General features: G+C 39.7%; 1 protein-coding gene across 10 annotated transcripts in view; it reads left to right on the plus strand.

Moving 5' to 3' along the window:
* TAFA5 (TAFA chemokine like family member 5) overlaps nucleotides 1–17,962 on the plus strand; it is a 521,115-nt gene that overhangs the window by 98,841 nt on the left and 404,312 nt on the right. For 7 of the 10 annotated variants that reach the window (XR_751411.4, XR_005604491.1, XR_751412.4 and 4 more), the window contains exon 2: nucleotides 3,821–3,907. The exons of 1 other annotated variant lie outside the window; for it this stretch is intronic. Coding sequence is in view for 6 of the 9 variants with exons in the window: in XM_010395572.4 (XP_010393874.2) it covers nucleotides 3,821–3,907 (87 nt within the window). In the remaining 3 variants the exon portion in view is untranslated. Of the gene's footprint in view, nucleotides 1–3,820; nucleotides 3,908–13,563; nucleotides 13,944–17,962 lie in introns of those variants that run through there. 2 more of the 10 variants (XM_019283630.3, XM_019283633.3) reach the window with 2 other exon arrangements.

A 17,962-nucleotide genomic window follows, 5' to 3' on the forward strand; every position in this document is an offset into this window, starting at 1 on the left:
GTCCATATAACTGTCATTGTTTGAGTAACCTGCAAATTTGTTGCTGTAATGAACCTTCCCGATAAACAAAGTTATTTTTCTTTATTAAGTCAGTGGTTGGATCTACAGCTGAACAGAAAGGCTTATTGTGTAAAGATCTGAGGTTATATGTAACATATTTTGAAATTCTGTATATGGACAGGAGAATATAGTCATGCTTACAGCAGTGGGCAGGAAATCACAGTTTTGAATCTTGGCTGTGCCACAGACTTTCTGTGTGACTTTGGACAAGCTACTCTTTGTGCATTAGCTAATAATACTATCTCTATCTCCCAGGGGTGTTGTGAGAATACATTCATTAATGTTTGTAAGGCACTTGGATGCTATAGCAATGGGGCCATATAAGCACTTAGAGAAACAATCCATTTTTGCAACAATGTGCATGTCCCTGACTAAGGGCTTTTTTGTTGGAAGTTTTTCATAGATGCTTGTTATGAATAAATCTACTTTATAATGATACAGTGAGGTTAAACTGCCTTTTGGAGTGCAGTTTCACTTTAGTATTCAGAACAGGTGTAAACAGTCATAAGTTGGAAAGCTGTTCCCAAAGAAAGAGAATACCATTTTATAGTCAGACATTTGAATAGAAAAGATACTTCTCCTGATTCATCAAGCTCAAAACATGGAGGATTATTTACATCTCTATCTGTCTCGTAAATAGTTTATTCTATTTTAAGCACTTCTCATTACATTGTCTAAACTACCTCCTCAGGCAAGTAATTTCATTGCCTAATTGCCTTTAAAGTTAAACAGCTCAAATGTCTACTCTACTTTTTCCTTGTGGATATAGGCTGCTCTTTCAGTCTGTCCTTTCTTTCTGAAATAACCTTCACTCACATGTGTTCAATTCAGACATACCACGCAGTTACAGCAGGTCAACAAGGTACTGTTTTAGTGCTGATGGGAGGTAAATTGGTAAGCCACTATAACTTGATTTGATAATTTGCCTGGCTGAGTGCTGGTCAGTGTTAAAATCTGAATGTGAGGCTCAGGACATTAACACCAAGGAGCAGAAAAAGAGTATTCAGTATTCCCAAGGCTTTTGGAAAGGACTTGGTGAGAGATTTCCATCCTAGGATAAAAGTTGCTGCAATGACTTCATAAAAAGAAAATTGTTTTGCTATGGCTTGTTTTGTTTTTACTTGTAGGAAGTAGTAGCAGCAGACAAACTGTACAAGTAAGAGATGTGGAATAGTGTGAGCAGTCAGTAAGGACAATGAAGAGGGCTCTGTAGCTTTTGAGGCTCAGAAAACAAGATATCTGTTGTGCTTCCATGTAAAGCTTTCTAATTTAGTGATTGAGTTAAATCAAAATGCCTATGAAATCATCATTAGAAGATAGAGACCCTATAAATATCCCAATACTATGTCCTCTCCTACAGCATTAAGTGTAGGAAATTGACATGGTCTTAAAAAATATTCAGCTGTAGGAATTCAGTTAATTGCAGTTAAATACAAGATGCAAAGATACAGAAGAACAGGCCTCATTTGTGCTGGGGTTCATGAGGTTGCTTGTTTGCCATTCAAACAACTATTGTTGTTTGAATATGTACTGCATAGAATTGCTTTTAATAACATTCCCATATGAGTGACAGTATAAACGCTTCTCAAGATGAGTATTATATTATGCCATGGTTAAGCCTTTCCTCACAATGCAGGGGAAAAGAGCTTTGTAATTTTTTTTTTCTTATCTCTATGAGTATTGCGGATTGAATGGGGTTGATATCCTCTATTGTACACATACATAACATATACTCCTCTAGACACAAGGACCAAAAATGAAAGAAAGAAGTACACTATTGCAACTCTTAAGTACAAAAGGAGCCAGAAGCATCAAGTCCCAGTCCTCACTTGAATTCACAACCATCAGGCTGCTCCCAGTGTCATGTATTGCCATTTTCTGGATTTAGTAAAAGACTCAGTACAACCATCTTTTCTTTCAGTTTTTCAGTAAATGCAGGACCTGATTCTTAATCAGAATTCCAGATTCTGTAATATAAGTTGGTGCAGGATTGAAGAAAAAATTATCAGTGAAGTCAAGGAGAGGAAGGTTTATTTCACAATTGTTAGTGAGACAGTATTTTGTCTCAGTTGTTGTACATCCTAACATCTTTTCAATTTTTAGTTTATACATGTCTCTGGTTATCGAGCATTATTTTAGTAAAATCTTTTGTTACCAGAAATTTCCTGTAAAAATACTTTGTCATAGTGCAGCAACACTAAAATATCTACCAAAATCTTCAGGAAAAATGTAACTCAAAGGATTATTTTTATCTTCTTAAAAAATGAGAAATATTTTATGTTTTGGTCAAATTAATCCTCTTTAAGACAAAGTATAGATCACACAAAAATAATTGGGATGATAAAGATTATTGTAGTTTAAAAAAAAAAAAAAAGGAAAAAATACCTGTTTACAAAACTCAGTTCTGATAGTCAGCCAATTAAAAAAATAAGATCATCACAAACAGTGGAAAATTCAAATTCCTGTTAGAGAATTTCTGTCCTATGTTGTGTCTGTAAGAAAGAAGATTACACATATTTGGTAGTATACCTGGAAAAAGAAAATAAAACAGTAGCAGTTACAGTTGTATCACTTTTTTTAATGACTGATTTCTCGAGAATACTTTTCTGTATGAGGAGCAGCAGGATACATAATCTGGAAAGAGTAAGGCCTTTTTCTTATGACAAAGTAAATTGGAGCTATTTCTCACAACAGGAGGTCATTGGTCATATACTGATTCTATCCATTTTGATAGGACAACATTATTCATAAACATCTTCATGCCTATGGTATGTCCTTAGGATTGATACCAGTTGCACGTGTTTTCTGCAACAAAATAACTTCTGATTACTTGCTGATTGCCTTGCTGATCCCTCAGGTGATACTTAATATACAATTAGATGCTATCTTGCTCATACTATTTGATATTTCAGTTTACTACATAAAGTACACACCTGCTTCTTATAGCCCCCCCTTTTATTGTTCTGTAGTGATTTTGAAAAAAAAAAAAAAATTTAAAACCTAATGGTTCCTAATAGAAGAAAATAAAAATGTGTTACATGTCATCAAAGAGAAAACAATAAAAAATATGGTTATTATTCAAAATAAATCCAAGATATCCTTTTTACCGTAACAATTATTCTACTTAATATACTGCTTTTTACTAGTCCCTCATTTCTAGAAGTAATTGTCATGTGTTTTGGGAATTTGATCTGTTCTGATTGTATAGAATTATGTTAGTTTTCTGTGGAAAAAAAAGGCTTTTTCTGGTACAGTTTCTTTGTAAAGTTAAAAAAATCCACAAAGCAAGCTGCATGTGGATCCAGTATTTATCCTCTATGGTTTTCTTTAAGATGGTTTTACTATGAAAGCTACGACTAGGTAGGTGCTAGGTACTATACTATAACCACTTTATAGGGAAGATAATGAATACTTAAACTCTTTCAAATAGAAAAGAAGAAAGGGTGGGAAGAGAGATTCTACCAAGTTTCAGTTGTGTCAGAGGTGACTGGATGTTTTTGGTTAACTTTATGTCTGAAGTGATGTAAAATAACTTCTAAAAATCAGCTAAGGTCAATTTTGTAAGTACTATTCTCAGCATCTTAAAGTAGCTGTCTCATAGAGTAGGATGACAGTAGGGGGAAACACCAAAGTCTTCAATTCTAGACCTTCAGGTGTGCACGCTGTTAGACCCACTAATGTTATAGTTTGTTCTGTGTTCGTTTCCTTTTGCATTTTCAGACATGATTTCAATTGAATCATTTATGGTTCTTCCATTCAGATTATAACAGCTATTTTGGAGCGGATAACCCTCAATGGCTGTATATGAGACATTGCCCGGGGTGCTTCCAAGATGCTTTTGAGCTGGGTAAGGAAATCGCTGAGTGTTAACACATTCTCAAAGCACTATGGCATGGATTGAGAGCGTAGTTTATAAACTGTGTTACTGACCTATTATTCTGTGCTTTACTGACAGAATAGACTATACTGGTTTCCTCTGAAATGTTAAACAAAAACTAAATAAACATTTTTTCATTAAAAAAAAAGTAAAAATTATTTAAAAAAAATTGAATACAATATCTAATCTGTATGTTGTAATTCATGCATAAAAACTTCAATTCATCATTGCCCACTTCTGATATGTCTACTTCTAATATAGTAGCCATTCAATGTATAATATTATACTAATCTAATTTCTATTACCACTATATTAATACACTGGTGTGGTAACCCAGACTCAGATTTTTACTGTGACTTTAAGGTCAAAGCTGTTTCTGCAGGTATGGCTTAACCAATCCGCTAGTTTAAGATTTATACTCTATTCAAGATGTAATGCCTGTATCATCCTTACTATCTACATATTACCTTGCACACTCCTGTTCAGTCAGGAACAATTAGTTATCATGACTCATCTCCCCTTTCATATATGGACACAGACAACTGAAAACATAAGGGCTTGTGAACTTGCATCTGTGCAGTACATGGGCTGTGGGTGTGGGGCTTTCACTGAGTGTGCACTAAGAAATTAGAGAAGGATTTTTATCTTTTGTTTAAAGTCTGATGATGAGTATGATGATGAGTGGGACAGTCCAGCACAGGTGTGATGCTAAAACCACCCAGGACTTGGCACTCCTTCTCTATTTAAGGTTAAGCAGTGTCCGAGGGACAGTGTATACTCTGTTGTAGAGGAGGATGTTTTATTTCTTACAGTGTTTGTATAATGCTCTTTGTAATGCTTTATCCGGCTGAAATCCAGCGGAATCAGCTACAGTATCTCCAGGATTTTTACAGAGTTAGTTCAAGCTGTGCGCTGTCACTCTTCCATGTACCAGGGGTCATATTTTAATACTGGCTTTTTTGTTAAATGCCAAGTATCTCAGATGCTCCATTTCACCTTGTAATTAAAGCTTTCTACTTCAAAACAATGTAAGCATGCAGAAAAACGGTTCCTATTAGAACATCATAATTTAAAACAAAACCAAAGAGGTTGTTTGCCTCTTAAAATATGTTTTCCACAAAAAGTTTTGTGAAAAGGTTCTATGGAGTGGCTACTTCATTAACTATAGTAAGTTATAGGCCTCCTGATGTATCTGGTAAATAGAAGAAATAAACTTCCTACAAAAACAAACAGACAAGCAAATAATGAATAGGTTGTGCATGCAAGAGAAGGTTATATTAATCTGCAGTTCCTGCCATTATCTCAGCCAGGTGTAAATAGATAGGCCTCCAGTGTATTAATTCCACAGAGTCCAGTCATAAACCTCAGATTAGCTTTCAATAATCCATTTTCTTCCAACTGAAAAAAAAAAAAGTCTTATACCATTTAGTATTAACTGGCCATATTTAATAATAGCTAGAGATTAATTAATACTTTTTCTTTACTGTCAAGAACTAGTGGATTATATTATACATGAATGGCTTGTAAAATGATTATTTTATACTTCAGAATGACAAAGAAGTCTCTGTATTCAGATAAAATATTTAAATTTAACAACCATTTCACCTTTACTTATTCCTGAAAACAGGCCCAGCAGAAACTTAATAAATAAAATTCTGGGTCTCTTTTAATGTCATAGTCTTATAATCTCTTGAAAACATGAGAAATTTTAGGTTAAAGAAAAGAGTGCCATAGTGGTAAATCCATTTTAATTTATATGTAAAATGTAATAATTGTTAATTTTGTGCATGTAAAAATTTTAAATGTTTATTTGAGGTTTTGAGTAATTTTTAAACCATGTGCACTTAACATTTGTCTGAAAAATTTGTTTCCCTTTCACTGGCTTAGTAGCAACCAAAGATTACTTCTCTCAGTAGTAGCACTCAATGTGCTCAAACACGAGGTGCAGTTGTTGTCTCTTCCCCGTATGTTCAGAACCTGTTCTAATTTATTGTGGAGGTGCCTGGTTTGTTCTGGATATGCATCCCTTTTGCTGCAGCTCACTTTTATACATACTAGAATAAGAATTGCTACTGGAAAGAATTCCAAATGGCCATTGAGGTCTAAATTAATTTCCTGATCAATTTTTTAACACCCAGGTTTTGATGTGGAAAGTCAAAATCTAAGGAAATGTAAAGGAGGTTCTCTGGTTAAAGTTAAAACTACAGGTCAAAGAGGTCATTGGTTAAATTGCCAATGAGTATGAGTTTTTATGGCAGAATTCATTTTTGTAGAATTGGTTTTTTGGGATTTTTTAATTTTCCCCCTCCACTAAGATGGGAGAAAGAAACAAACATTGCAAATCCAACAGCTTATTCACTTTTCCATACAACACTGCTATTGGCTATTATATAAAGGTTTGCTGTGACATGGCTCATAGAGTTTGTGTGTATTCAGCATGGCTTTCTCCATGGGTCTCATTCTCCATAAAGAACTTACTCCCTGAATGTTGCAACATGTTAGCTGCATATTTTTTAAGATCCTAAAGAATTGATGCTGGAAACCTGGATCATAACTACATTCCCTTAATTTTATGTGTTTAATCATCCTGGTTATAAAACAAATCATTTTTCTGAAAAAAAAAAAAAAAGAGTAAACAATTATATTTTGAGAAGTATTTAAAAGTCTGGATGATCTTAAAATACATTAAAAAAATAAATGAGACTAGGCCCCTTCAGTTTCATTGTGATTTTTGTGAATAGCCCTACAGTCATTGGAATGTTTGAGCCTATGCCTTGCACACTAATCTTAACTGTGAGTTTCAATAGTTGTATGCTCTCTCTGAATTATCATAGAATCACCGAATAGTTTGTGTTGGAAGGGACTTCAAAAGATCATCTAGTCCAAGCTCTCTGCCATGGGTAGGGATGTCTTTCACTAGATCAGGTTGTTCAAAGCCCACCCAACCTCATTTGAACACTTCATTTCAAGACAAAAATCTTACAACTGAAGGCAGGTAGAAAGGCCTTTAAGGCATTGTACAATCTCTCTTTGAGATTAGTAGTTCTCTTTGTTGCTGTAATTTGCTAACTATTCAGGTCTTTTTAGGTGAACAAAAGCATATTTTGAAGACAAGAATGGATGAAAGCCATAGATAAACCAGAAAAAATGGGTAGTAGAAAAAGGATGGGCAGATGGACACTGCAGTAATACAAGTTCTCTCTTAAGACACATGGGGTTCTTTCCATTAAATTCCAAGTTTCTTCTTCTGCTCAAATATAAAACTAGCCAGAGGCAGTCATAGCATATGTAATCATGTATCGCAGAAATTAAATCACATCATTTAGATGTCTCTTTCTTCAGACATCAGAATATTTCTTCCTGAACGGGTTGTGTGAAAACTTGGTACATCTTGAATTTAAAAAAAATCTATACTTTGGAAGGCAAGAATGAGTTTCAGCACTGCAGATTCTTCACAGAGGATATGCTGCCTGTCTCCCTCCTCATTGGTAGCTCATTCATTGCAACTCATGTATTTTCTCATACGCATACTGGCATTATAGTTCCTTGGGATCTGTAATGGTTGCAAATACCAAAAGTGTAGGAGCTTGATTTTTTAAGGCTCTAAATTTTTCAAACCCAGATGCAAGGAGGTTTTTATGTGTAGAAAATTCCCCAGGTCATAATGCTGTCATTGTTCTCAGTAGGAAACCTTAATTGCAGAGCTAGTTGGATAGGAGTTGGATTAGCTGGCAGAGTGTTGTCTGGAAAATCTTTCAGCTGTGCAATGTTATCACTTCCCCTACGTCCCTCCGCCCCCACCCCTGAGGATTCCTAGCCTACTGCATTTGGTGAGATACATATGTTTTCCCCAGCTACAGGAACTGTGAAGGGTTCCTCTGGGATATCTAAGTATAAATACCCAAGTGTGTCTTCAGTTGCTAGGTTATTTTTAGTCAATGGGTGGTTACCAAGTCATCTATAATTGTGCTGTTAAATGTGTCAGAGCAGCTACTGCAAAATGAGGTGCTCCCTGTAACAGGTGGAGCATATAAAGTAAAATGAGAGAGGACAAAAGCAACATTTCAGAACTGAACTGCTTGAAGATTTGAATTATATAATGGGAGATTTACTGGTAGGCAGATGTGAGGAGGATGATCCATGAATACAACATGGATGAAGGAACATAGTAGCATTGTTTGACTATATGTGGTGGTTTAACACCTGCTAGTAATTAAACACCAAATAGGCCACGCCCCTTTCTCCCACCCCTCTCTGGTGAGAGAGGGCCAAAGGCAGAGACTGTGGGTTGAGACAAAAATTGACTGAAAGCAAACAGCGATGGAATAGGAAATGCACAGTAGCAACAGCCATATTAGTAACAAAAGTATACCAAAGAGAAGGCCCTTTACACACAAAAGGTGTTCACCACCTCAGTTTAGTGCCATGTGGCTGCCGAGACAAAGACAAGATGGGAGACCTTCCTGCAGCTTGGCCGCAGCTCATGGTTATTCTTGAGACGGAGACAAGGTGGCAGATGCTCCACAGCCAGCATTCCCCATCCCTGAGCCTGAGACAATGAAAAACAATGATGGACAAACCCCCAAAATTGTCTGTGTGGTGCTGCCTGCTTTCTGCACTGCTGGGCTTGACTGTGGCCAACAATGCTTGGCTCAGGACCTCTACTTCTTAGGCAGGTCCTTCTTTGGTAGTGGCCAAAAGCTGTTACCAAATGGTGACTGCTGTGTGGGAGAATGTTCAGTGAGTTCCCAGTGAACAACTGTTTACATGGCATGAACTGCTGGCACAGTTCTTTATAAATAGAAAAGAGGAAGAAAATCATACCTGAATAAAAAGTCAGTAAGACGGTAGGAAGAAGACGTGAACAGCAAAATAATTCAACTGAAAAGAAAAATGAAACAAAATTACTTAAAAAAACCCCTCCCCTAAACCATCAAAAGTTCTAAGTAAACATGCACTGTTAGCAAGGAGATTGCACATTGGTAATTCTAAATTATCTAGGATGTGCTATCCCTTTTATGAATCTGCCACTAGGAGACCGGACAGGAAGCAGCATATAGTCTATCAAAAATATTAAAGATATATTAATATATCACCTAATTTGGTAAGTCATGGGAAAAAAATGAAAATTGTAGGTGTTCATGGAAGGAGATGGTCAAATGAATCTGTATTTGTGGTACGTATGGTAGCTGCATCATGTCACAAAACAGAGATCAATAGCATCTCTTTAGATGATAATTTCTACTCCAGTGGCAGTTGCCCAGCATCAGCTGAAGATCAGGAATAAAATCTTGAGGACTGCTGTAGTTGTGCCTAGCTCAAAAGCAAAGAAATGCAAAGCAGCCATTGGTATGCAGAGAGAAGAGCGGGGAAAAACCACTTAAACTCCCTAAAAACTAATTGGTGGAAATATATTTATCTGTGCTTATTCCTATATATTCAATATATATTCTATTTTGGTTAGTTTCAAAATGGAAAAGGTTTTATAATGCTACTTCAGGCATATGTGAAAGATGAAAGATGAACTGGGTGAATTTCAACAAAATAAAATGTTAAACTTAGCATCAGGAGAAACATTCCAGCTGAGAGAACCACTGGGCTGGAATAATCACCTCAAGTGACTGGTGACAGACTATTGACTGAGTAACTCAAAAGTAACAGAAATGAAATCCAGTGGGCATTGGCAAAGGTTTGGTCTAGATAACCTAATAATAGCTATTGTCTGCTCTATTTTTTTTTCAAAGCCAGAAGTAGCTTCCAAATTCATTAGTGAAGATGGACTAATGTCATACTTTGTGCTCCTGCATTTAGGTCTGCATTGGCTGTGCATAATTTGGGGGTTTATTGCATGAACAGGAATAAAATAGTTATGCAAAAGGCATTTAGCACAGCTGAAAATAGTAGGACTTTATTTCTAGGTATGTGGAATACAATCTGAACATGATTGTTTTCCAGGAATTTTAGCACATCTTTATTTATAAAATATCTCAGTAGTGAAGAATAAATCTCACAGAGTCTGGTAGAATCTTTTCACAAAATTAAATGCAGAGTATAGATGATTTTTTCAAATCTCTGTACTTGAGCAAAGGCTGCTGTCTTTGCTACAGAGTTTCACTTTTAGTAATTCTGTAGAATTCCATTGAATTTTTGGTAAAAAGAACAAATGAGCTGTATTTCCAAAAGAGAACACACATTTCAAAATTATGCACTTCATTTTCCTGCTGCTTTCTTGTAAGATCTCAGAAGATCTTCTATCTCACACATTTGCTCTTGCTCCCTGATCATCAGGAAAATGCATTCCTCACTTCTCTTCCCAGCTGCAAATATCTTCTATATTGGAAATGTCTTCCAGCACCATCACTACCCTTTACCAGCTTTTAGGTGCTGAGCATTGCTCCTTCAGCTTTCAAACACAATGGGGAAAACTCCAGTGGAGTGGTTCCCTGGCAGGAGCTACTGCCAGGATCATGGCTTTTTGCCTCTGTATTGTATCTGGAGATGAATGGGGTCAGAGCTCTGGACAAAACCTGGAAATGCAGAGTGAGATAGGTCTGCAAATCTGTTACGGCCTAAGCAGCTTAGAAGTTGTTTGACAGGTGTTATTGCATTAGTTGGGGATGAAAATCTTACTTGGCTGAAAGATAAGGGGGAATTTTTATCAGTGGAATTTATTCAAAAAAGTCTTCCAGAAAAGTCCACACTGGTAACTTGAATTATCTTTAATATTTTATAAATCTTTATGCAGTTGACAAGTAAAGAAATTGAGGATGGATATTTTTGAATAGGGCTCATCCTATTTGGAAAGTCCAAGCTATTTAGATAACACAAAAGTGAGAGTGAACCGTATGTAGTACAGCAAGTGGCGTTGCCAGGTACCACTGTCCTCTCAAATGGGAAGTCTTCTGGAATTCCTTGTTGCTATGAGACTAAATATGTCTGTACGGTGTGAGCACTGAACCAGATTTTGCTCCCACTTCCACTAGTGTGCAAGTAGAGTGACTCCCCTGCAGCCAGGGAGCACAATGCCACGTTCTGGTGTTCTGTTTGTGAAGGGTCTAATCCAAAGGCCAGAAAAATCCAGGAATATTTGTCTAATTCAGAAAGTCAGAGAAGTAAGACTTGTTTAAAATGGGAGAAGGTACCATCTTGCACCTCGAAAGGAGCAAGGAACAAGCAGTTGGGTCTTCTGACCCATTGACAGTGGGTCTTCATGTGCTTTTAGTCAAAAAGGAAAGCAATGAGTAAAATTTTTCGGAGGATTTCTCTCTAAATGTGTTCAAACTAAAAGATACATACTGCTTATCCTGGACTGTGTAAACTCTAAAGTTTGACACTTTTAAAATCCAGTTACCTGTGGATTTTAAAGCTGCAATGTCGGTGGGGGGGCAGGGGGGAGAGAGATGTGTTTGCTTAAGTATAAAATGTGTGAATTTTCTTTAGCTACTTGACACTTTTTTCTTTCACCCAGAAGACAAATAAACAAACAAAACCCAACTTGAACTGCGCCCAAGCATGGCAAATTTCTCACCAAAATGTACAGTTCAGAATGAAGAATTTACAGTGGAATTTCTCTAGTGTAGCTATGACATTGCTTTAACATTGCATTGCTGTAATCTTCAAATATAGTAAATGCAATACATGGGTTTATAGGGATTTGTGTGAAGTTTAAAATTCAGAAGATGGTTGTTTTTAATGTTTCTCTGTGCTATCTGTGAAAAAAGAAAAGGCACAGGAATGAATTTAACACACATCATAAACAGCATGGGAGATGTTTGCGCAATAAAAATACAGATCTTTTATTAATCTGTCATTTCAAGCATCCACAGACCCTTTCCCGGTTTCTTAAAATTAAGAACATATTTAAATATGAAATATTACAAAAAACCACCCCAATCCACATCATAAATGCAGACGTAACCAAGGTGCTAGGAAAACAAAGCTCTCAGCATGCAAGTATTCCCGTACTTGGTTTAAATCTCCAAAACTACGGATGTCTATCCCGGAGAAACCGGGGTAGCTCACTGGCCGTCGGTGCGTTACCATCGTCGTCAGTGTTGTGCAGTGAACCTACAGCCAGCCCGAGCAGCACCGCAACTTCCAGCGTTCCGCGGAGCTGCGCGGCGGAAGGCCCCTCCGCTGTACCGGGCCGGGCCGCGCAGCACCGTCGCGCCCCGCCGAGGCCGCTGGGCGCTCTGGCCGCCAGCCTCTGCCCGCAGCCTCCGCGGAGCTGCGAGCCGCACCTGCCCCTGTCCGCACCCGCGCTGCTGTAGTCCTCTCCCCGCATTTCGCGCCCGCGCTCGCACCTCGTCGACACCCGCTCCACGCTCCGCCCCGCGGGCCAGCGCCGGCCGCGCTGCGGACACGCAGGCGGCCGCGGAGGTTGCGCGGATGGCAGCCGGCGGCGTTTGAACACGAGGAGGCGCGGAGCTGCGCCGCCTGCGCGGGCAGAGGGCACCGGAGGGAGCCCGGGCTCGGGCAGCCCCCGCTGTGCGGCCGGCAGCACTTCGGTGTGCGGCTGTGAACCCTGGCCCTGCCCCGAACCGCCGAGCCGCCGCCGCCCGCCTGTGCGCACGGAGATCGGTGCCCTGACCGGGCAGCCCCGGCCGTCGGGGCGGCCCCCGCGTGCGGAGCGCCACCACGCGTCTGCCCCTGGCCGGGGCCACACCACCGTCCCGCAACGGCGGGGCCGAGCGCGCAGCCCCCGCGGAAGCGGCTCCGCACCGCATCGCAGCAACGCCCCCGCCTTCCCGCTCCACGGCCCGGCTGCTCTACGGCAGCCGGTGGCCGCGGCGGGTCCTTCCCCTGGAGTGGGAGGGCGGCAGCAAAATCACAGCCTTGGTGTTTCGGTTTTTTTGGTGTTTTTTTTTATTTTTATTTTTTTGTGGGCTGGTTTGGTTTGTTGTTTGTTTTTTTTTTTTTTTCCCTCCCTGATTTATTACATTCTTTCATTTGCGCTCCTGTTTTCCGCGGGGATTGCTGCAGCGGAGGCATCAACCTGTAGACTGAGAGAGCCCGCCGTAGCCCGGCGCGGCTGCTCGGAGGGCGCGTTGCGGTGGCACCGCCGGGGCGCGGCCCCGGGACAGGGTCGACCCCGCGGGGCGGACGGCGGACGAGGGAGCGGGGCCGGCCACGGCGCCTGGGGAAATTCCTGGGGCCGGGCGACGAGGAGCCCCGGCGGCGGAGGTGCAAGCCCAAAGGGAGACCAGCGATCTGTGCAAGAGCCCCGGGGACGGCGGGATGAACTGACTTTCCTCCCGCCCCCCCGCACCCGCACTGGAGAGCATCTCCGAGCTGGGGGAGGAGGAAGGGGGTGCAACAAATTGCCGCCAGCCGGGAGAAGTTGCAGTAAAGAGAGATCCCTCCCTCCCGCCTCCCTCCCCTCCCCGCTCGCTCTCTCCTCCCCGAGCCGTGGGCAGCGAGCAGCGGAGCAGCGGCCCGACGAGCGAGCGGCACCCGCAGCCCGGCGATGCTGCAGCGGCTCCCGCGGAGCCTCGGCGGGGAGGGCCCGGCCCCTGCGCGCCCCGCGCCGGCCGGCGGCGGCGCGCCCTGAGCGGCGGCGGCGGCCCCGCGCCCCCGCGGCTCAGCGGGCGCTGTTGCGCAACACTGCCCGGCACTGCCGGCTCCCTGCCCCCGCCGCCGGCTCGGCGCGGCTCGGCGCGGCTCCCGCGGAGACGGAGCGCTGATTCATGGGGCCCCGCGCCGGCTGCCTCGGCGAGGAGAGCGCGGCGCTGCCGCTGCCCCCGCGTGGGGTGTGAAGCCCGGCCCCTCCTCCGCAGCCCCGGGCTCGCCCGCCCTGCTCGGGAGTGTGGTCCCTGCCGGGAGCCGCCGCGCCTGGCGCACCGAGGGAAGCGTTGATGCATCGCTGTGGAAATTCATTGTGTGACTTTCTGGGTATTTACTGAGTTTCAGACCGAGATGCAGCTCTTGAAAGCTTTATGGGCACTAGCAGGAGCAGCGATCTGCTGTTTTCTTATATTTGTCATCCACTCACAGTTTCTTAAAGAAGGTAATTGTATGTGCATGTCTACATATCCTGTTCTTTAATACTAAGATCTTTACGAGGTGCCTTAATTATTTTTACTGTTTCCAGTATGTTCTATTTACAGCAGTGCTTCCACGCTATTTTTCCTTTCCGTTAAAGCCTTCTCAGTTTTGTTGCTTTAGATAATAGGTAGGCTTAGACTTACATCTTTGGTAAATGTATATATTATATATATAAATATATATATATATGAAATCTGTATGATGTTTATATTCGATGTTTTAGCTGACATTTCATTTCTTTATGGGGCATGTATAGTGTATAGAAAATATTTGTTGCTATCAGATGACCACAAAACAGTAGTCATCATGGGAATATTAATAAACCAAAAAAAACCCTTAACAAGTAAACGTCTTATTTTTATACCAAATCAATAGGCATCCTTTTCCTCTTCCTTATTCAGTACATTTTCAATAGATGGCACTAAAGTTCTATGGAAAGGGCAGGGCAGAGCAAATCCTGGGCATTCAGCATCTTCCTTCTCCTCATTGCCCCGAAACGGGAAAAGGCCTTTGCGTGTCTTCAAGGATCCTGTTTTTTCCACCTTGTGGTCAGAAAATTGTGATTACAATTTACAGGAGAAAATAATTTGGATTGTGGGACAGGCTTTCCTCTTTTCTTTTTTTTTTTTTTTTTTTTTTTTTTTTTCTTTTTTTGTTTCCTACTTGAATTGGGTGGAAAAAATATGTTTGATTAAATGAGTAGAGGGATTTTCCTGGGGAGTAGCCCTTGTATTGCTCCTTTTTTGTTTTGTTTTCTTTCCTCAGGAAATTGGTATTTTCTTTTTTTTCCACTACTGCTAAAATAATTATTCCATTTGTTACTTGTATAGCAAACTGTAGTCTGAGATTCAAGTGTGACTCTTGAGAAATGTAAATATATTGGGTGGTGTATGGTGTATGGGAAAGTCCAGTCCTGTTTTTTAAGCAGTGTTAACGAAGATAACACAACAATACGGGGGTTTTGGTGAACCAATTTTTTCTTTTTTACCATTGTAATATAGTTGAGATTATAGCTGGAGGAAAAAGGAGCCAAACTCAGCTTGAAGTGCTGGGTGTGTAAAGCAGGGAGAAAACTTTTTTGTGACTGGGACAAAGTTTCACTCAAGGCTGGGCAAAGCGACAGCCTGGCAAACACTGAAGTATGAGTACTGATTTTAATTTTCTGTCAGTCCAAGGAAAGCATGAGACTATGTTTTCACAGATTTTTTTTTTTTTTTTTCTGAAATTAATAAATGCTGATTTGCCTGGTCTGGTTAATTTAGAAGCATTACCCAGATACCTTAAGTGCTAAAGGTTTCTCCTTTAAGAAACATACCCATGCTGTAATTGCATTGTGTGCAATGCCTCCCACATAGTGACTTATTTAACATTCTTTTAAAATGCTCAGACAACTGTACTTATATATATCTGTCTAATGACATGGCCTGTTTTGAGGAGATTTTGCAGAATTTCAGGCTATTTTTTTACACTATTTACCATTTTACTGCTTTTTTTCTTCTTCAGTCTTTCAGGGTTTCATGTCTGTGTTACTGTAAAAAATCCTCAAAGGAAGAAGCATTCTGTCTCACTTAAAATATTTCATCCTGCCTTGTAGGAATAGAAAGCTGACAAATTATTTTAGAAAGACAGAAACCATGGCCGTACATGAAGGACTTTTAACACATTTTACATTCTCCAGCAATTATAACCATTCTTAATGTGGGCTGCAGAGAGCAAACTGAAGCTCTTTAGCTTGTTGGATAACTTAATTACATCAGTTTGTTTATATTTGTTCTTGAAACATTTCTGCTTTCTTTAGCAATGAGAACTATATCCTGACTGTAAATTGCATGTACTGGCATAGTTGTCAGACTTTTCTTGACAGGTGCTAATCTCCACAATAGCATTTTGACCCTTTCCATATAATTACTTCAGCAGTGTATGTTTTCCTTCCTCCTTGTAGTTTCAATAAGGACACTGAGTAGTTTAGTGGAGTTGAATGAAAGTCTGCATGGTACAACTGAGTGTTTTTCTTTATGAAGAACTTTTAAAATATCCAATAAAAATGAATGGTTTAAGCATAAGATATTTAAATGAAGGCATATAAGAGAATTAGTTAACGTTGGATTTAAGCTATATATTGTAAGCAGTTTGCAAAATAAGATTTACATTTACTTTTTTTTTTTTTCATGTTAAAACCTGGTGTTTTATTTTACTTTCAGTAAGAAAACAAAGAGAAAAAGTGTGAGGAAAGAAGTAGCAAATAATTTAATCATATGCCTACCACATTTGTTTATTAAGTAAATATGTATAAAGGATACATGTGAGATTACCTCACTACCTTCATAAGACTTGAAGTAGTTTTCTGATGTCAGAGTTATCCATTTACATTATAATTTTATAAAAAGTTAGGAACACTATGTCTCATTGCACATGATGTTAGATTGTTGATTTCCTGGCAAAAAGATTAATTTCCTATTGGATCCTAATGAGCTACATGGGCTTGCTGTTTGTAACTCAGCTGTGTGGTCGAATTCCTAAGTTAAATGCTTGGACACTTTAATTTGATTATTGCTTGTGCAGAAGGATAATTTCCTGCTGTCCCAAAGAACATTCAAATGAGGCACCAGTTTGACTAGCTGGATCAGATTAGCTGATAACACCTGTCTCCTGAGACAAGTTGACAGTACAAGTTCATACACCAAGCATCTCTTTTGTATGCAAGACAATTGATTTAAGGTGAATGACATGAAAAATTAATTAAAGTTCAAACCTAATTTATTAATGCATGCTCTTCCCATTTTTGCATGTTTTGTAATATTTGCTGTTTATTAATTTTTCCAGAGCTAAGTTTTAACAGAAAACTGACATAATCTTCACTTCATACAAAATTATATAATTACTACCTGTCTTTTTCTGTGCTCATTTTCCTTTTACTCACTTGGAGTTACTGATGGTATCTGGTATGTTAGGCTGTTATGACCTATTAACACAATGTATTTTTATAGTTTCAGTTTTACTGCATGGCTGTTGTGTGTAGAACTTCCATGATGTCCAGCTGAAACTTATTACCAGAACCAAATTCTCCTTCAGTCCCATTCATAAATATGAGATTGTATGTTGCAACAGTCAACTGAATTTTTTTTCATAAACAATGTTAATTTCATGTTAATTTAATTTTAGTTCCTATGCTGAAGTGGCCCTGTCTTAATTCTTAGATATTTTTATATACATTTGTGAATTGAGGCAGTTTGGTAGTAGCGTTACATTGCTGCCATATAAATGGTGCTAAGAAACAATGAATGCTTGTTCTGAGATGAGTGGGAAAGAGCTGTTTAAATGTCTATTTTCATGAATATGTTTTTTTCAGGAAGTGAAGAATGGGTGACACAGGGTGCCATTTTTCCACACTTAGGCTTTTGTGTGGAAATACAGGTCGTCCTGTGGCTAATCCGTTCCCCTATGTCCAATCTGTCCTTCAGTGTTTCTAAGAGATGAATAGAGCTGTGAACCCAGAAAAGGGTATTGTGATATATAATTGCAGTCCCATGGCTGTCTGATCTTCCTGCAAAGCAGTTTAACATACTCTAGTCAGCTGCAGTCGGTATGAAGGAGTGTTTGATATTTCAATATCTAAACTTTTTGCATACACTATTGAAAATTAAAAGTAGCCAAGTACATTCACTACCCATATCTGGGTTTTAAATGATTCATTATCTATTATTGTTTAACACATTATTCAAAGAGAAATGAAAAATATTTGAGTTTATGTTACACCCCATGAATTGTGGGGACTCCTTTGCTCCTGACAAGGACCTCTTTCCCGTTGTTGAACATTTTAACCATTCAAACACAAACATTAACCAATAATGGGGAAAGGTAAAGGATACAGTTTCTAAATGTGTCTTTGAATCTCACAGAAAGTAGGGCAGTTAGGGAGTAAGTTCAGATGGGTATGTGTACATGGCAGCCAGGGTGTGTTACAGCCCTGCATATACTATA

This window comes from Corvus cornix, chromosome 1A (assembly GCF_000738735.6).
Source record: "Corvus cornix cornix isolate S_Up_H32 chromosome 1A, ASM73873v5, whole genome shotgun sequence".
NCBI classification, from domain to species: Eukaryota; Metazoa; Chordata; class Aves; order Passeriformes; family Corvidae; genus Corvus; species Corvus cornix.